Genomic DNA, 21,860 nt, shown 5'->3' on the forward strand with positions numbered 1-21,860 from the left:
AAATATTTCAATGTAATGATTAAGTCTAAGCAGTGAAAATATTACTTGGATTTTTCACATGCAATTTTACTGAATATGTAATATTACAGTTTTTGATTTTAAACTGTTGAGTAAATAAAATGTATTTTAAATATGAATATGTCAATCTTCTGACACTGTTTTATTCCACTGTCCCTTACTGCTAGTCACACATATTTTCAAAATTGACCTCATCACTTTTAAGAATGTAATACCAATAATGGACTGCCTCCTTAACTGTAACTTGATTTAATTTAACAGAAGCTCTAACAGAACCTTAACTTAAAACATATTAACTGTTTGAGGCCTTTGCATTTCTATAGTGGATATAGTCTGCTGTCTATACAACATACATAACTTATGCCTTTTTTATAAATAGATATAAATGTACCCATATAAATAAAATAAAAGGCTTGATTAAAATTTTTGTCAGGGGGTGAATTAGGGCCATTCTTGTTCCACCACTGAGAAGCATTTAGGTGTATAGGACACAAAAGAGTATATTAGTTTTTAGACATGTCTAAAGTTGGATTTACATGAAAAGTATAATAAAATACTATGATTTGGTTAGAAGTGCCTGGCGACAAGACACCATCTATTTTAATGGATTGAATGTCTTAATTTAACTAGTAAGGAACAGTATTTGACATTTTCAGGTTACTATGGTGACAACTATATTTAACTACTATAGAAGAGTTTTTTTTACTGAGAATCATGTTAGATTTTACTTAACTAGTATAGCTTAGTATTCTCAAAATTTCAGGTGTACTATGGTGACAATTATACCAGAGACCTGAGTATTCAGGTACAGAGGATTGGTGTTGTGAACAATGACTGTGGTAAATAGAGTTTACTCATTTATTTTTATTGAATTGATTGATATTCAGTACACACATCTCTGATATCTAATAATGCTATCTTTAAAAAATTGATTTGTTCTACCACATGACAACAATTTTTACAATTCTTGCTAGACTTTATCAGACAATACAAAATAGAAAAGCAAATGTCTAAATGAAGGGACGCTGTGGCCTAAGCTGTAGAGCGCTAGGCTGTTAACCCAGAAGTCTTGAGTTCAAGTGAGTTGATCGTCCCTGAATCCACCCAACTGTGATGGGTACCTATCTCATGTTAAGGAAAGTAAAGGCAGTGGGGCTTTAAGACTTTGGTTAGCAGTCAAGCACTCTATAATTTGGCCACACTGTGTCATTTTGAGACAGTGCAAACCCTCAATGCTGTCATATATCTTTTACAGATATTGTTACAGATATCTATCAGTGTCAGCATTGCAGTTTGGCTTTTTCAAAACTTTCGTATTTAAATTCACATTTAAAAAAGAAACATGAAGGGGTAAACATTGACAATAAAGGTCTGGATCTCACAGTTAACAACAGTGGACATTCTTATCAGTTATCAAACTTTCATCAACAACGTAGAATTCATAGAGGAAAAAAGCTTCACAAGTGTGAAACTTGTGGTAAATATTTTGCAAGATTCTGTCGTATAAAGATACACCTTAGAACTCATCTAGGAGAAAAGCCTTACAAGTGTAACCAATGTTGTAAATGTTATACACAGATTACTCAATTAAACAGGCACCTTAAAATTCATACTGATGAAAAGGTTTACAAGTGTGACCATTGTGGTAAATGTTTTATGAAGCATAGGTACCTTAAGCGTCATCGTAGAATTCATACAGGAGAGAAGCCTTACAAATGTAACATATGTTGTAAATGTTTTACCCAGTTAGGTCACTTACAGCAACACCATAGAACTCATTCAAAAGCAAAGCGATACAAGTGTGACAAATGTGGTAAAAGTTTTACTACTCTTTGTGAAATAACAAGACATCTTAGAATTCATATTGGTGAATTGCCTTACAGGTGTGACATTTGTGGTAAAGGTTTTCCCCGTCCTGGCATCTTAAAGATACACAATAGAACTCATACAGGAGAGAAGCCTTATACATGTGACAAATGTGGTAAATGTTTTGCAAGTACACGCTATTTAAAGGAACACAATAGAACTCATTTAGGAGAAAAACCTTACAAGTGTGATAAATGTGGTAAATGTTTTACCCAGAATAGTAACTTATGGATTCACCGAAGACTTCACATAGAAGAGAAGCCTTACAAATGTGATCACTGTGGTAAATGTTATACTCAGTTAGGTAACTTAAAGAAACACCATAAGACTCATTCAAAAGCAAAACAATACAAGTGTGACAGATGTGGTAAAGGTTTTACTACTCTTTGTGAAATAACAAGACACCTTAGAATTCATATTGGTGAATTGCCTTACAGGTGTGACATTTGTGGTAAAGGTTTTCCCAAGCCTAGCATCTTAAAGATACACAATAGAATTCATACAGGAGAGAAGCCTTACAAATGTGACAATTGTGGTAAGTGTTTTACAAGTACCAACTGTTTAAGGAAACACAATAGAACTCATCTAGGAGAAAAACCTTACAAGTGTGATACTTGTGGTAAATGTTTTACCAAGATGAGTAACTTAAAGATTCACCAAAGAGTTCACACAGGAGAGAAGCCGTACTAATGTGATCAATGTGGTAAATGTTTTACCCAGTTAGGTACCTTAAAGCAACACCATAGAACTCATTTAAAAGCAAAACAATACAAGTGTGATAAATGTGGTAACGGTTTTACTACTCTTTGTGAAATAACTCCTTAGAATTCACACGTGAGAGAAGACTTAGAATTGTGACAAATGTGGTAAATGTTTTACTTAGCTTTGTAACTTTCTTATGCACCATAGAATTCATACAGGAGAGAAGCATTACAAGTGTGACTACTGTGGTAAACGTTTCACACACATTCAGACTTTACGAAACCACCACAGAATCCATACAGGCGATAAGCCTTATAATATAAGTGTGACCAATGTGGTAAAAGTTTCACATATAATACTACTTTACAAAACCACCTTAGAATTCATAAAAGAGAGAAGCCTTAAAAGTGTGGTAAATGTTTTGCAAGTACAACTCTTTGCAACATAAAAGGAATTCATTTAGAAGAACGACTTTTAAAGTGTGATAATTGTGGAAGATGTTTTTTAAGAATCAGACTTTAAAGGCACACCTTAGAACACATATAGGAAAGAAGCCTTCCAAGTTTTACTACTGTGGTAAATGTATTTTATTTTTTATCCCTAACCTTTCTTAGATCTAAAAAAAATGCAGCTCTAAAATATGTTCTTGAATGTTGTGATACCTATCTTTTGAGGCCAGTTTTAGGTCTTATGGTATGTTCTGTACAGCAGATGACCTTTGTAAAAAAACATTGTTGAAAGTTGTATTTGTTTTCTGTTAGCATTAAAATTAAAGTTCTTAATGTCATGATTTTCTTTGTTAATGTTTTAACTGTCCTAACAGACCAGGAAATTTATGAGGCCATAGTTACATGTTGTAGGGTAAAGAAAAATTCAAAAGTTGAGCTGTGGTTTATGCCAGGGCTATGATAATCTCAATTGGAATCAATTTCATTTTTTTTTATGAGTCATTGAGTGGCAGACTTTATAAAATTTAACTTGATTATTAGATTAGCTAGATCAGTATTTTCATTGACTAAATCCATTACGTCCCCCGCTGAGCAGAGGGCTGTGGCAACACCTCTTCCCTGGACACCCAGCAGCCCTTGCTTCTTCTTCCAGACCTTTTCTATTATAGCTTTGGTACTAATCTTTTAACCCGGGGCTCTATTCCAATGCTTGCCTTGTAGTGTTGTTATCTTCTCAGGGCATGCCCGATCCATCCTCATTTACGACCTTTAATAAAAAATAATAACCCTCCAGGATTCTGAGGCATAAAGCAGTAATGCCTTAAGATTTGTGTTGACGATTCTTATTTTGCTCTGGAGAGACAGTGCTGGCAATTCTATATCAGTGTATTCAGTTTCTTTCAGATATCTCTATGGAGAGGAGGGGGGGGGGGCAGTTTCTTTCCCACCATCCCACCCAACCCCTAATGAAATTGAAAAATATAAAATTTATGTAGAAAGTATATACTTGAACCAGTGCTTTTTGGTGCCCTGATATGCTGTTGAAGTCAGTGCTGTAGTTGCAACAGGTTAATAAAATGCAGGTGCAAGATTACCCATGGGTGTACCCTATAGTTATTAGTACCTTATTATGGAGATGTGGAATGTAGTTATAAAGAGACAGTCTAATAGCTTAGATTAATTTGACACTGTAATCAGAAACTAACCTAATTAGAAAAGGGAATCATAAAAAGATAGAACTAGCTAGGAATGCTGCACAACAATTGACACTAAATTAATAGATGAAAGTGGAGTGGGAGAGTTGTTCAAAAGGCAAAGGTGACCATGAGTGTTTGGTGTAGAAGCATTAAACACTAGCAACAGAATTCCACCTTCGCCAACTGGTTTAACTTACCGTAGCAGTTATTATGCCTACGCCAGTGGTAGTTTGTGTGGTTCCTGGTGTCGAGGGGGGGGGGGGTGCGCTGCTATCGGGGTAAAGAAATTTTACTTTTAATATATCTACTTACATTTTTAAAATTCAATAGAATCGAGTTGAAATAGAATTGTGCACCAAATGAATGCAATTTACGCAAACTGTGTGTAAAATAAAGCGGAAAATTAGTTTTTCAAAAATTAATTAAATATCTAATTAAGTTACATTTTATATCACAGTGCATTGTCGTTGAATCATGATCTACTTGAAATATTTTAAAGAAATCAATCAGAAGTGATATTTTTTTTGTGAAATTGGTCATAGTAAAAAGTACTACTTTTGATCACCCGAAATCTCTTAAAATTTGACAGAATCAACTGAATAAGGTTGTATATACCTATGTATAAAATTTGGTCTACCTAACTAATATGGTAATCAAAGTATCGGTGCGCAATGGAAAAAAAAAAAGCGCACAGGTAACAAGGTTTTTTTTTTTAATATAATGGGAAAATTTGATGAAAGGTCAAAAAACGTGTCGTCATGTATGATTGAATCTCTAATTACATGAAAAAATGCACTTAATATACGTTAAAACATGTAATGAATCTAACAAACAATAACAATGAACGCAAACTGTCTCATAATATTGAATTAAACTAACAATTAGAGGAAATATTGAACTTGTCCTGAATAATTAAATTAACATATTATACTTTGACAGTTTTCGCCGTTTTATATCTCCCTACTTTATTCAAGTTTGGAGGTATTTAATGTTTTTTATTTTTATTTTTTGGTAACCAAAAAAAATTTTAAAAAGCTAAAAAAAATTACATTTTTTATCAATGTAGTGTTTAATACTGTAGACCTAAACTGCTACTGCAGTTAATGTACACAGTGTATGTAAACAGAGGCGTAGCTAGGGGAGGGCGGGTGGTAGAGGGGGGGGGAGCGGCCGCCCCTAGGGGGCGCCAAAAGGGAAGCATTTTTTAAAGCTGATTTTATGCCGAAGTTTTGAATTATAAACAGTCGACGTTAAGAAATGTAAATGGCTACAAGCCTTTACATACTGATTTAACTGTTTCCTACCTTGATTGTGTAACTGTAAAACATATACCTTAAAGAAACAGTGACTGACATAAACCGCTTTCCAGCTTTTCCTAGATGGGGAGGGGCCCTTTCTCGCAGACTAAAATCGGAAGGATTTACACTAGATTGGTTAGTTGATAAACGTTACACTTATAAAAGAAACCAATTGTTTAATGCTTATTGTACGTTTGTGTAACCGTATAAAAGGTAATGACTTTTATCAAGATGGTGGGGCACTATTTCGTCAACTTAAACTACAAGGATTTACACTGATTTGGTGAGTAGATAAACGTTCTCACTTAGAAAAGAAACTAATTGTACTAAAGCGTATTGTACGATTGTGTAACATTTTTAAAAAATTTATTGAAGTTAAAACCCGCTCTACCAACTTTGTCCAAGATGTTGGGGAGGCGTGTGTGTATGTGTGTGTGTGTGGGGGGGGGGGTCTTTTACACCAACGCAAGGATTTGTACTGGATTGGTGAGTGGGTAACTCTTTTAACACTTAGAAAAGAAGCCAATAGTATTAAAGTGTATAGTGTAACAGTAAAATAACAAAAAGGTGGTGGGTTAGGGCGCTTTTTCGCCAAGGTAAATGGGAAGGTGATTAGATAAATCGTGTAATACTTAGAATATAAACCAACGAGCCGACCCGCTGCGTATCATATGCCGCTATTTAGTTGTTTTTTTTCTACTTTTCAGTAATTTATAATTTGTGAATTCAACAGTACCAATGCTGCCACTGAAAATATTTGCTTAAAAAAACTAAACCCCCCTTCTCCCCCCCCCCCCCACGTGAAAGCAGCCTCCTCTTAGTTACCTCCTCTAAGTTTAAAATCGTTTCAAACTAAATTATCTGCCCCTAATAGCCGTCACCAAACCCGTCTCTATGATTGTAAAATGTAAACAGCGTGAACCACAGCTCACCAGACCATGTGAGGGGGTGGGGGTGGTAGCGATAGAGAGGAAGAGAGGGGATTGTAAGGCGCGCTTGCAGCTTGTTTTCTAACGGCTCCCAGAAGAGAATTATATATATAGATTGTATTAACGCGTAATGTACGATTTCACTAGCCAGTTTGTAAAGAAATGACTAGACTAGTTCTTTTTACGATTCTTTCAACGTAAGTGATCACATACTTTTTACTTGATTACACCTTGCTTGGATCACTGTATTTAAAGAGAAATAAATATCACGGATTCTTGTATCGCTATTCGATCAGTAAAATAGCATACGGTCGGAGCGGGTGGGTGAAAGGTGATACTCTTGCCGAAATTTTAAGAGCTAAAAAAATTAGTATGTTGTACCGAGGCTTTTTTTCCTGACATTACTAATCTTTTTAAAAAGGATAACGCATCTTAAGGGGAATTTAATTGGCGTCGAGTAAATTTTTAGGGAACGAAAATCATGCACAGTAACTACCGGACTGTCGCACACAAACATGCACATTTAAACACACACACACACATTTATATATATATATATATATATATATATATATATATATATATATATATATATATATATATATATATATATATATATATATGTTACCGAGTCTATTTGCTTGTAGTGCCAAATGTTACCGATTTCACTGCTGACAGCGCCAAATGTTACCGAGTGTATTTACTCGTGCTACCTTTGACCAGCACACAACATCGACCACAATATAGATACTCGGAAATGCAGGTTTACATTGATCTCTTTATTACATGAATCAATAGAAATGCTCCACATAACAATGCACCAATGTTCCACAAGAATACAATGAACCAACTGACCCCCACTGTCCTCACTAGTCCTAACATAACAGAATGCACGTGTCCATCGTTCCTATTCTCACGAATCACACACGTCTACACCGTTCAGTAACCAACTGGGTTCTGCCTCTCTCTACCAGTCGCCTTCCCATCATCCCCTCGTATTCGTAATAATTACTATTTGTTGCATCAGAACTATTAACTGCGCAGCGGCCTGGTGTTCGTTATCAGTCCTGCAACTGTTGCATCAGACTGTAATACGTTCTTACAATAGTATGGTAACTACCCTAGTTACATATATATATATATATATATATATATATATATATATATATATATATATATATATATATATATATATATATATACGGGAGCGCCAAATTGAAAAGTTCGCTCCGGGCCCTCTGAATGTAAATGAATTAGTACTTTTGCTGCATGTTTTAAGAGGTCTACTAAATTTTTGGGGAGGCGAGGGGTTCATTGAAAGTGGACACGTGTGGACGGGGGGGGGGGGGGGAGGGGTGGGGTCTAAAATTCCAAATTTTTGTGGACGTCATTAATGGATGACCGCTCTAACCGCGATGTAACGAGTACCGACGGCTAGTATCCACATCTAATATATAAAGCTCAGTTCTGTATGTAACGCATATGTTTGTCGTTGGTCTTGGATGGATTTAAGTGTTAGACAACTATCGTGCGCATTTGTCTAAATTTATGAGTTAAAAATTACTATTGAAAGTGTTGGGAAATAATTTTCATTTTTCAAATTATAGTAATTGTCGGCATGTTCATTAAACACAAGTTTTAAAAAAATATCATCTTTTACAACAATTCTAATTATGTCTTTATTTAGTCCTATAGTACTTACTTCCCTTTGATAAATTAGGAAAACACAATTACTTCCCTTTATAAAACCATTGCATTTTGTGGAAAAGAATTTACTTTTTAATTACTTTGTTTTGGTGTTGGGAAAAAAAATAATTACATAATTAGCGGGGATTGATCAAGTGCAAATGTTGTAGGTATTTTACGGATAAGCTTGGAGTATTATAATTGTTCATCAAATTGAAACAGGCGCGTTCGTTTAAGTGAGTGCAAAAGACTATGAATAAGTTGGGGTACTATAGTAGTTCATTAAGCTAAAACAGGTGATTCCGCCCCGGGCGTTTATGTTCGCGTTAGTGTTTTCTTTGTGTTTAGGTGGGTTTGCGTTAGTGATTGCGTTTTGATTTGGTTCGTTTTTGTTCTTTCTTTTTTCTTTTTTGTTTGTGTTTTTTTGTTTGGGTTTGTATTTGTGTTTTTGGTTGGTTTTGCGTTTGGATTTGGTTTGTTTTCGTTTGCTTTTTCGTTGTTTTTTTTTTGTTGGTATTGGTGTTTGTGGTTGGGTTTGTTGTTAGGTTTTTGTTTTCGTTTGCTTTTTTGTTTGTTTTTTCTTTGTGTTTGTATTGGTGTTTGTGGTTGTGGTTGGGTTTGTTGTTAGGTTTTTGTTTTCTTTTGTATTTGTAATTGTGTTAGCATTATGTTTGCGTTTTGTTGTTTTGGTTGGTTGTGGTTTGGGTGGGCAATGCCGGGTTTATGATGATTACTAAACACACAGGTAATGGTCTTTAACAGAAAGGTTTTTCACAGAAGCCAGAGCAGGGCCTGGCCGGGACGGCTAGTAAGTCATAAATATTAAATTAAAGGGAAATTACTCTAAAATCTTAAGACAGACTTAAGATGGCTGCTGTTCTAGATCGAGTAAAGTTTAATTTTACTTTCTTGAACAATTCCTAACATTATTGTCAAAGGAAAATTTCAGGACAATTTATTGATTTATCGGTAATCTATCGTTTTGTAATGTGAAAAACAGGTGACTCCTTAAATTTTAATAATTATTTCACATATTGAGGAGGATTTGTTGTTCAACTGTTACTGCATTTGTCTGTGAGGCTGTGACTGTGGTTTAAATTGCTTACATTACAAAAATTACATTAATTATACATACATTTCGGTAAAATCACGATATAGCGTCGGTTATTATTCCGGAACTGTACAGCAGTAAAAAACAGTAAAACCAAGGCGTAGTCTGTCGAGCCGTTCCGGAAACCACCGGAAATACTGTAAACCATCATTTATTTGCCGCCATATTATTTTTAGTACATAATGTTTAAAAATGTGCAAGGATTGATTTTAGTTGCATTTTAAATACTGTTTTGCTAATTATTTTGTATTTCTAATTATTTTAAGTGTATGTGCTAATTATTACTGCTACTAAACATTATTCTATTTATTCTTACTACTTTTAACTTTAGTTAATCTAGCCTAATCGTCTTATTTACTAACAGAACTAGATTCTAGAGCTGGTTGTCGCAAATCTTCTGCAGGTTTTTTCTGTTTCCTAAAAAAAAACATTAATTACTACACTTGACTTTATTAATTGTTGCTAATTTTTTGTCAGTTAAACATTAAATTAAGTTAAAACATTAATTTAATGCATTTGACTTTATTTTTCTTTCACCGGTCAAATAAAGTATGGTTTACAGTAACGAATGTTACCGAAACTCAACGAACATTACCCAATAATTTCCGACGCTATATCGTGATTTTACCTACATTTCAATCATTTGTGTTTCAGTTTGTGAAACGGGCAGCATGGAATACACAGGATATTGCACTGAACATGGTCCTATAAAAATTGAATCAGATTCACAGGTAAAGTACAACTTCTACTTTGAGAGATTATACCCAGAATATACTATTACAAATATGCCTTTTGTAAAAATCTTAATCGACACCAGCATAAATATTAATAAATAATTAAATATGTTTTATCTTTTTGTGGAAACCTTTGGTTCCTGGAGTAGATTTTTACATTAATTAGTTAAAATTACTTTAAAGCAGTCCTGCTCTACGGCTCAGAGCTGTGGCAATGGAAAACTTTGACAGACCTTGATGATGCGTTAAAATGGCAAAAGTGCTAGTCTACTTGCATCTTCAGTAACAACATGTGGACCGTATACGTAACATAGCTAACTATCTTCATTTTACCAACACATATTATGATAATATTAACCAGACTTTGATCCCTTGTAGGCCTAGGTAAAGTATTATTATTTAAAAAGTTACAGACAGAAGCAGATTATTACAGAACATCTATAATATTGTTTTGTATTGTTGAGCAGGTTTCAACAGACTGCATCAATGGTGAGGACAAAGATTGTTGTAGGACAACTCTGCCCCCAGGCTTGATGATTAAAACATCAGACATACCTGGCGCTGGACTTGGAGTTTTTGCCACAAGATTTTTTCCTGCCGGGACACGGTTTGGGGCATTTGATGTGAAGACAGAGAGCATCCAGCAAATGGCACATGGCTCTGAGTATTGTTGGGAGGTGAGCACAATCTGATTAACCTTTACTAACTAATGATTGAGAAAATTTTTATGTGATACTTTCTGGTACATTCAAAGCACCAGAACACATTTTGTTAATAGATGTTTAACCCTTTATAGACCTATTTGACTGTGGTATCCCTAGAATTTTGAATTGTGGTACAGTCTGTTGCATCAATATTCCCCTGAATTATGTATAATTTAATTATGTGTAGTAATGAAAGTCTACTTGGTAACACACAAGTGTGAAATAAGTTTTATTTACATTATTTTCTCATTGTGCTTTCACTAGCGGTTACTTTTCCTATAGTTAAGAACTTTTTCTTAAAAATTATAGGCAATATAAATATTAAAATTAAAAAGTAAATTAAGTAAATAAAAGTAAATAAATGACCTCAGATGTTGAATCAGGATATAATAATAATTCGACTAGTATTATGATATTAAAGAAGAAAGTAGTTCCAGTGACTAAAATTTTACTTTCTCGTATATGAAGTATAGAGAAATTATTGTAAAAAAAAAAATCGAGATTTTCACAGATCTCAACGTTTTACACCTCCCTGAGTTGGAAAAACATAGTTTTGCAATTTTTTCGGTGTGTGTGTGTTTATATGTGTGTCTGTAAACATGATAACTTGAGTGCCGATACAGCTAGGTTGATGAAATTTCATGTTTAAGTATTATATCAAATTTGTAGTTCTGTGTCAACTTTTCAGCAATTTCCGATAACCGTAAGTGGAACTTATTTTACTTTCAATTTCTCAACAGCCTATAACTTGAGTACTGTTTCAGATAGATAAATGAAATTTCACATGCAAGTAATTCTCTGCCTTCTATCAAATTATGAGTAATTTCTATTGATTAGATATAGTAATTTACGCTATTTCTGATTTCTCAAAAAATGCTTGTAAATTTATAAAGCATTAATAATATTCTATTATACACATTTTATTTGGCGTTAACTTGGTGCGCAATTCTTTTTTCTACGAGATTCTATTCTATTTTAAAAAGTTTAATTAATTAAAAATGGATTTAAAATACCGTCTATATTCCAAGGTGCCATCGCCCATAGTGTTATATAAGAATACAAAAAAAAAGTTTACAAAAAAGAAAGTTTAAGGGAGATTTCTCCTGGTTTTTTTATAGCATTCAAAATAAATATTTTATTTAATGTCAGAAGTAGCTTTTTATTTATGTTTTTCTGGGATGAATATTATTTTTATTTATTATTGGTAAACTATTTAATTTACACACAAAAAGCTTCAACCATTTTCCTATATAATTTGCTTTATTTTATTTTTATTTGGGTATTTTAAAATAATTTGTTTTTTAAAAGTAAATATGTCATTTGCCTGGTTGAAGGCAAAGTAATATAGTTTAAAATTTTCAGGATTAAAAACTGAAGTCTTACTAAGATTTGATGCTATCCCTTTCTTAGCCAACTTTTTCTGAGATCTTTTACTCCATGAAATCTGTATTTGTTTAAACTTGGATTTTTAAACAACACATTTCATCAGGCAATGAGCTTCTTTTTTTTTTTTTAACTTTACTTTCCTGCAAAACAAAGTGTAATATTTTTTATTTTTCATCAAGGATGGGAGGCCGTACCATTTTGTTGATGCCAGTGACAGCTCTATTTCAAACTGGATGAGATTTGTAAACTGTGCACGTTATGAGGATGAGCAGTGTGTCACAGCATACCAGCACAATGGTGAAACATACTACTTGGCCCTTAGGGACATCGATGCTGGCACAGAGATACAGGTAACTATCTTGTTTAACTAATTAGGCAAGTAATAGCAATCTGGTACATTTTAATAAGGAGTGAACTTAACCGTCCTTATTTAGGCAGAGTAATCCAATAATATCTAGTGCAGATCACTTTTTAGGGAAAACATTTAAAATTGAAAATTAACATCAGTTATTATTTGTTTACAAAATATAAAAGAGGTTATTTTATTATTTATGACAAAATATTTAAATGTAATGATTAAGTCTAAGCATTGAAAGTATTAAAACTTCTTACTTGGACTTTTCACATGCAATTTTACTGAATATGTAATATTTTGGTTTTTAATTTTTAACTGTTAAAAGTAGGCAGTTGAGTGAATCCAACTTTAACGTATCCTAACTCAAACCTAACTGAAATAATGAATATAAGCAACACTCCAAGTCTTATAATGCACCAGTATGGAAAAAATGAACGTGATCTGTTTGAGGCCTTTGCATTTCTATAGTGGATATAGTCTGCTGGCTATACAACATAACTTAAGCCTTTTTTATAAATAGATATAAATGTACCCATATAAATAAAATAAAAGGCTTGATTAAAATTTTTGTCAGGGGGTGAATTAGGGCCCTTCTTGTTCCACCACTGAGAAGCATTTAGGTGCATATGACACAGAAGAGTATATTAGTTTTTAGACATGTCTAAAGTTGGATTTTTATAAAATTGACCATTGATTTATATGAAAAGTATAATAAAAATTTGATTTGGTTAGAAGTGCCTGACGACACCACACCGTCTGTTTTAATGGATTGAATGTCTTTATTTAACTAGTATGGAACAGTATTTGACATTTTCAGAAGAGTATATTTTTACTGAGAATCAATTTTGAGTTTACTTAACTAGTATAGTTTAGTATTCTCAAATTTTCAGGTGTACTATGTTGACAATTATAACAGAGACCTGAGTATTCAGGTACAGAGGATTGGTGTTGTGAACAATAACTTTGGTAAATAGAGTTAACTCATTTATTTTTATTGAATTGATTGTTCTTTATTACATCTCTGATATCTAATATCTTCAAAAATCGATTTGTTCTACCGTTTGACAACAATTTTTACAATTCTTACTTGACTTTATCAGACAATACAAAATAGAAAAGAAAATGTATAATTGAAGGGACGATGTGGCATAAACTGTAGAGCGCTAGGCTTTTAACCCCAGAAGTCTCAAGTTCAAATCAGAGTTCAAGTTAGTTGATTGTCCTTGAATGTACCCAACTCTGATGGGTACCTATCTCATGTTAGGGAAAGTAATGACAGCGGGGCTTTGAGACTTTGGTTAGCAGTCGAGCACTCTATAATCTGGCCACACTGTGTCTATTTAAGACAGTACAAACCCTAAATGCTGTCATATATCTTTTACAGATATTTTAACAGATATCTATCAGTGTCAGCATTGCAGATTGGCTTTTTCAAATCTTTTCTATTTAGATTCACATCTGAAACACAAACATGAAATGGAAATCCCTGACATTAAGGGTCTGGATCTCACAGTTAAAAACAGTGGACATTCTTATCAGTTATCAAACTTTCATCAACTACGTAGAATTCATAGAGGAAAAAAGCTTCACAAGTGTGAAACTTGTGGTAAATATTTTGCAAGATTCTATCGTATAAAGATACACCTTAGAACTCATCTAGGAGAAAAGCCTTACAAGTGTGACCAATGTTGTAAATGTTTTGCAACGCATGGTCAATTAAATAGGCACCTTCAAGTTCATACAGGAGAAAAGTCTTACAAGTGTGACCAATGTTGTATATGTTTTGCAACTCTTGGTCAATTAAATAAGCACCTTCAAGATCATAAAGGAGAAAATATTTACAAGTGTGACCAATGTGGTAAATGTTTTGCAACTCTTGATCCAATACAGAGGCATCTTATAAATCATCTAGGAGAAAAGCCTTACAAGTGTGACCAATGTGGTAAATATTTTTCCCAGGTTGGTAACTTAAATAAACATAATAGAACTCATTTAGAAGCAAAGAGATACAAGTGTGACAAATGTGGTAAAGGTTTTAATACTCTTTGTGAAATAACAAAACATCTTAAAATTCATATTGGTGAATTGCCTTACAGGTGTGATATTTGTGGTAAAGGTTTTACCCAATCTGGCCACTTAAAGATACACAATAGAATTCATACAGGAGAGAAGCCTTACAAATGTGATACTTGTGGTAAATTTTTTAGCCAGATGAGTACTTTAAAGATTCACCAAAGAGTTCACACAGGAGAGAAGCCGTACAAATGTGATCAATGTGGTAAATGTTTTAGCCACATGAGTAACTTAAAGATTCACCAAAAAGTTCACACAGGAGAGAAGCCGTAAAAATGTGATTAATGTGGTAAATGTTTTAGCCACATGAGTTACTTAAAGATTCACCAAAGAGTTCACACAGGAGCAAAGCCATACAAATGTGACCAATGTGGTAAATGTTTTTCCCAGGTTGATAACTTTAGTAAACACCTTAGGATGCAATTACAAGTTTAAGTAATGTGGTAAATGTATTTCTGATCTCTCACATTTATCTGTACATAATGATAAATTAAAACAACCACTGTAAATTGTAATATATCCAGGATGTCAGGGATGCTTATCTTTTTACTTTCTCATATAAAGCAGTGGTTCTTAAGGTTTCTGGAGGTACAGAACTCTACCCATTTGTAATTATGTGCACTCACAGAACCCTTCATAATAGTTTTATCATCAACACTGATAAAATCTGATCGTGTATCAAACTAGTCGGGTGTGTATTTTGGTTTTAAGAACCACCGGTATATAGAAAGTACTAAAATGTTGACAGTGTTTGCACTTTTACACCTTCTTACTATATCTTATAGGGAATACAAAGCAGGAATTGTAATCAGAATACAAAGCAGGAATTGTACTTGTAAAAAAAAATTTAAACCAGATTTTCTTACAAATTTTGATGTCGAAGAAAAATTTAGTTTTGCAGTGCTATCAGTTTGTGTGTGTGTGCGAAAGAGAGAGAGAGAGGGGGGGGGGGAGGTCTGGAAGTGGTTCTTCACTCTATTTCTGGTTTCTAAAATATTAAATACTAAATAAATTTAGTACTTTTTCAGTGCCTAAAGTTCGGCCTCACACAAAAGTGTGTACTAGAAGGGAGGTAAGGTGCCGTCTGTGCACTAGGGGTCACGAGGATGATCATCCTTGACACCAAGGTCAAGGATGATGTCAAGAAATGTAGAGAGAAACATAGCGGTAGCGCTTGTTGAGGCAGAGTAAGCATCAAATTTCAGGAAACCCTAGCCCTCACCACGCCTCAAACATGAACCCAAAAATAAACATCAAGGAAAACACAAATATAAATCAACCCTTACCTAAACATCAACCGTAAACATAAACAAAAACCGTGACCACAAACATAAACACAATCATAAATTTAAACATTAACACAGACATAAATCCTCACTTCTATGTTTATGTTGGTGTTTATGTTGTACTTACGCTTGCTATTTTGTTTATGTGGGTGTGGTTTTTTTCTTAGGCGTAGAAGTGCAGGGAAGGGCAAGGTTTATGATTGAGGCTGTGGTTTGGGTTGGTTTAATTTATGGTTGTTTCTGTTTTCATTTTTGTTTGTGTTTTTCATTTGTCCATATTTTTGGAATTATTTCAAATAACTTCAGTTAGATAGAACTATTAAGTTTCCATTATAAAAATGTCTTAAAATTTGTACAGTTGTAAGTTTAAACTTTGTTTTTACATTTTTTTAGTATGTTATTATATAATGTTTTAAAATGACACATTTATTGTAAATATGCTATTTTATGCGTAGATTAAATTAAATAGTTTTTTTTTTCAAAATAAAGGGAAATAACCCGAAAATGAGTTTTTTTAAAAATCTTTTTCTTACCTCAAAATCTCATAAGTCATAAGGTAACGTTTTATTCAAACAATATGAAATGACAGTGTTAAGACGAATATATTAGGATTTTAAAATATTTAAACCATGCCTAACGGTAGGAAAAGTCACGCTTAGTTCTACGTGTTAAAAAATTGCAACCTAACAACATTAAGAAGGATATAGCAGGACAGGCGATCTCACAATCATCTCGATTGATGCCTGGGCGGATAGAAACTCCTCTTATGCAAAGCCATCCTTTAACTTAAAAAAAAAATGACCAGTCTTCATCTCTAGGACATCATAAACCCACACATCGATGACATAATGGATAACGACATCAAGTAGGCCTACATGTTCTGTGTAGAAAAATGTTACAGATAAAAATAACTTTTGGCGGGCTTTGTGTTCTAGAAATGTAACATGTCCTATGTTTAAGAGGTTATCCATTTATGACGTCCACATGGCGGGTGAGGGGGGGGGGAGGGTTAAAAAACGACTTGTTCAGGTGTGTAGTGTTAACGGTCAACGCGACCACAAAAAAGGGGAAATGCGGTTTATTATGGAAACGCATGCTGCGTAAAGTTTAGTAACATTAATATAATTACATCATGTTGTTTACCCCGAATTTACCCGAACCCATATAGTTGTTGATAGCTAGACATCCACAACTGACAGTAAAAAGTTCGGTCTACCGCATCTTCAAAGTTTAAAAAATATATGAATGCCAGCAATCTCTAACTCTTTATGAAAAATAGTGGGTGAAAACCTTTAAAACCGTCCACGCGCGATCACTTTCAATAAAGAACAATTTTATATAGTAGACTTACGGACATCTTGGAAAAGTTTAACTCCCAAATATTATTTAGGCCTAGGAATAGATGTTACCGAAAATATCAAATCCCTATTTTACATTATCAGTAAATGTACACAGTGAATGTAAATAAATTAGTAATTTGTCTTTAAAAGGTCTACTAAATTTTTGTGGACGGCAACAATGGGAAGGTGGGTGGGGGGGGGGGGGGTGTCTAAAACTCCAAATTTTTGTGGACGTCATAAATGGTCTCAACGCCGGCGCCTGGAGGGGCACTTGAAATTTTCGGCGGGGGGGGGGGGGGCAGACACTGTTAAAAGTATATATTTTCTATATAAATTCAATTTCGATCTGGGGGGGGGATGCGATAGACCTTTCTCCGCCGTCCCGTCCCCCCTCCCTCAAAGAGGTGCCTGGAAGAAACTCAGTAAACGCCGTGTTACGGGTACCGACGGCTAGTAACCACTTAAATATTAAATTCAAGGGAAACTACTCTAAAATCTAGATAATATTCAGTAAGATGGCTGCTGAATCTAGATCTAGATAAAAAGTAGATATCTAGATCCTAAGATAATATATTATATATGAGTAGTACTAGATCTAGACTCTAGAGTCTAGTAGATTGCAAGATCTGATATCTGATTAATTTAATATACTCTAATACTAATAGGTAATCTCACATATAGATCTAGATCTAGCGTCGGAAATTATATGGTAGTTTTTGTTACAATAACAAAGCCAGGTAATTGTAGAATTGTAGAGCTATGCACATGCACATATTTTTCCGGCTAGAATCTGAAATTTTTAAAATAGAAATATATTAGGTCTAAATATTAAATAAATAAATCTAGATCTAGTACTAAATAATAGTAAATAACTTAATAATAAAAATATTAAATTCACCAACCTACGGGAGGGGGTGGAGGCAAAAAGGCCCTAAGCCCCATTGCCAGCCTAATGATAATGGCCAATGGCAAACATTATAATTCATTATATTACTGTTAAGCTTCAGTTTATTATATATAGAGGCTACCAGTTAAAGATTTCTCTATGATATTAAAATTCATAAAAGCAGTTTAGGTACACCTAAATAACATGGCAAATGTTCCATCAAAAGCTGGGTGTGATCAAATGGTAGAGCGTTTGTTTGCTAACCTGAATGTCTCGTGTTCGGATCCTTGGTTAAAATCTGTACGACCTCCCTGGGTCTAGCCAACTCTTATGTGTATCTGGCTCATGCTAGAGAAAGTAAGGCAGCTGGCATATCTGCTCTAACATGAAGTGCCTAGATAGCTAATAGTTAGTGTAATAATAGGTTCCATGCGGGTGGCACGGGTTTGAGATACATTAAGTCAATGTTTATTTTTATTTTTTTAATTTATTTTTTTTAGATGAGAATGATAAAGTTGCCTTTGGAACTTGGGGGAATACAAGGCAGGTGAAGTAGAGTTCACCTATTTCTTTGTCTTCAGCTTTTAAAGGGATAGTGTGGTCAGAGCCATGCTCTGCCGAAATATTTCTTTAAATGATAAAAACATGTCTGAGACTTGGCAGGACACTGGGCAGGTGAAGTAGAGTTGGGTATGTGGATAGTTCACCTGTGCCGTCATCATATGAAGGGATAGTGTGGTCAGACCCATGCTCAGCTGAAATTTATGTTTTAAAAGACGAAAACATGTCTGAGGTGTGACGTCTTTTGAATGTGGGGTCTGGTTTTTTTTGTGATAATAAGTGACAGTAGGGAGGGGAGGGAAAAGTTAAAAATTATCTAATAAACATGACGTCATTTATGGATGACCCTTGAAACACAAAGTTATTCAAGAATAATTGGGTAGTCTAGTTACGTCTACATTTTTAGGCAATTCAAGATAAATAAAAGTAGCTGTGGAGAAAGAAGCACAATATACATATCCGCTATGTAGGAAGAGATTCACTCGCTACATGCCTCTAGGCCTCTGTAGTTGATAAGCATCAGTTCTTTTGTACATTGTGAGTAACTATGTTATCTGTGTGCTTATGTGTTACATCTTCATACCTGAGTCAGCTTATTTATTAGTTTGTACTGACTAATGATACCCTAGCAGTAAACTGCTTTAGTCTATTCATATATGACCGAGGGTCTACATGATTGCACTATTATTAAAAACCTTGCCTTAATTTTTTAAAAGTTATATTTTCATTTTCAAAATTTTTCATGTAGACTACACAGGCAGGACAGACTAGTAGAGTATGTGACCAGTGGTTACTTATACATAGACTACCTTCTGACTGATTATGAACTTACATTCTCAAGATGCCCCTGTGTTCATCGAGTTTCAAAGTTAATAGATAAGGACAGATGATTGTCTATAATTCCGCAAGTGTGACGGCTCATTATTTAATTGATCATAACTTATTAGAGGACACTTTTACATTTACATCTTATGTTTTAAATAAACCTAACTAGTTTTTTAATTTGTATTGATGTATTGAAAAGCAAGACATTTATTTATGAAAAAAGTTGCTTCTGTATATGTCAGAAAATAAGGTACTTTGTTGTTCAACTGCATTTCTCTGTGGTTTAAATGGCTTACATTTGTGTTTCAGTTTGTGAAAGGGGCAGCATGGAATACACAGGATATTGCACTGATAATGGTCCTATAAAAATTGAATCAGATTCACAGGTAAAGTGCAATTGCTGCTTTGAGAGATTACACCCAATATACAGTATTAGAATTGTGTCTAAATTGATATTCTTTTGCCTTCTGTAAAAATATAAACAGACACCAACTTAAATATGTTTTTCTTGAAACTTTTGATTCTTGGAGTAGGTTTTACATTCAGTTAGTTAAAATTACATTAAAGCAGTTCTGCTCTATGGCTCAGAGCCATGGAGAACAACAGAGTCAACAATAGAAAGCCAACAGGAAATGAAAGAATTGTGAACTGCTGAAAAGAGAGACAGGAGGCAGTGGAAAGCCTTGACAGACCCTGTGATACACATGGAATGAAATAATGATGTTTAGTTTAAATGACAGAAGTACTAGTTTACAGCATTTTCTGTAACATGGGTCCCATCTCTTCAAATATCAAAGTTTATGAACTTTCTCTGACCCTGCTTATGTTGACAGTAGTATTAAATCTAAATCTACTTTGTTATGTTTTTTTACCGTCTCCATCATCAAGGTTATCTATGCTAGCATTGTTATTTATAAAATTATAATAAGGCAACTCAAAATTTACATTCTGATAAATTGGCAATTTTCTTGGTTATTTTTTTTTTTAGTTACGGGCAGCCTAGATAAAAAAAATATAATTTAAAAAAAAATTATAGTGGACTTTATGTTTAACATTTACCAACACATTTTATAATAATTTAAACCAGACTTTGTTCCCTTGTAGGGATATGTAAAAAGAAATTAGTGGGTAAAGTATTATTCTTTAACAAGTTACAGACAGAATCAGATTATTGCAGAATGTCTATAAAAACACAACAATGTTTTGTATTGTTAAACAGGTTCCACCAGACTGCATCAATGGTGAGGACAAAGATTGTTGTAAGACAACTCTGCCCCCTGGCCTGATGATTAAAACATCAGACATACCTGGCGCTGGACTTGGAGTTTTTGCCACAAGATTTTTTCCTGCCGGGACAAGGTTTGGGGCATTTGATGTGAAGAAAGAGAGCAGCGAGCAAATGGCACATGGCTCTGAGTATTGTTGGGAGGTGAGCACAATCTAATCAACCCTTCACTCAAATGTGAGGGTGGGCATTGAAAGAAGAAAGTGGGGATTTCATTGTTTTATATGAATGTCTATTTGTATACCGTAATGTATACTGTAATACACATCCAGTCCGGGGATCATACCGTGTTATCGCCGTCTTTAAAATCGTTATAATCAACACAAGTGCAATTCAAGATATACTATTCTGTTCTTTATTCACACAAATCAATTTCTTACTTCTACCTAACTAGTCTATCAGTGACAAAATTTTAATGTAATTCTTTCTGGTACATTCAAATGCACCAGACCACATATATTAATTTAAATATATGTTTAACCTTTAAGAGTTCTACAATTTGTGGTATAGATTGGTGTATCAGAATTCCTCTGAATTATGTATAGTTTGTTAAATAATAAGTTTTATTAACATTGTGCTATCATTAGCACTTACTTTTCCTAATTACAGACAATATAAATATTGATGTTAAAAAGTAAATAAATGGCCTTAGGTGTTTTTGAGTCAGGATATATTAATAATTCTACTAGTATAGTGATATTGAAAAAGAAAGTAGCTCCAGTGACTAAATTTTTTTCTCTAGCAGTCAAAATAAATTTTTTATTGGAATAATACTAGAAGTTGCTTTTTATTTAAATTTTTTTTTGGATGAATTTTATTGTTATTAATTATTAGTAGACTGTTAACCTTATTAAATTCACACATCAAAAGCTTAGACCATTTTCTTATAAAATATGTTTTATTTATTTGGATATTTTAAAAATTTGCTTTTTAAAAGATTCGTGGTTTAAAAATATGTCATTTGCCTTGCTGTGTGCCTTGTTGAAGGGAAGGTAAAATAGTTTTGATTTCTCAGAATGTCTAGGGTTGAAAACCAAAGTTTTACTGACATGTGATGCTGTCCCTTTCTTAGCCAACTCTGTCCCAGATCTTTTACTCATGAAATCTAAATTTGTTTTAAAAAATGTTTACTTTTTTATTTGAACTTTACTTTCATGCAAAACAAAGTGT

At 33.7% G+C, this 21,860-nt stretch overlaps 1 protein-coding gene across 3 annotated transcripts in view; it reads left to right on the top strand.

Annotated features, from left to right (window-relative positions):
* Positions 1-21,860, top strand: part of LOC131935641 (zinc finger protein 420) — a 57,102-nt gene that overhangs the window by 28,843 nt on the left and 6,399 nt on the right. For all 3 annotated transcript variants that reach the window (XM_059292150.1, XM_059292151.1, XM_059292152.1), the window contains 4 exons: positions 782-857; positions 1,274-2,419; positions 9,910-9,986; positions 20,625-20,834. In XM_059292150.1, the coding sequence (XP_059148133.1) occupies positions 782-857; positions 1,274-2,419; positions 9,910-9,986; positions 20,625-20,834 (1,509 nt within the window). The remainder of the gene's footprint in view (positions 1-781; positions 858-1,273; positions 2,420-9,909; positions 9,987-20,624; positions 20,835-21,860) is intronic.

The sequence above is a fragment of the Physella acuta genome, unplaced genomic scaffold, assembly GCF_028476545.2.
Source record: "Physella acuta isolate Inbredline_101_S28 unplaced genomic scaffold, ASM2847654v3 ptg000150l, whole genome shotgun sequence".
NCBI lineage: Eukaryota > Metazoa > Mollusca > Gastropoda > Physidae > Physella > Physella acuta.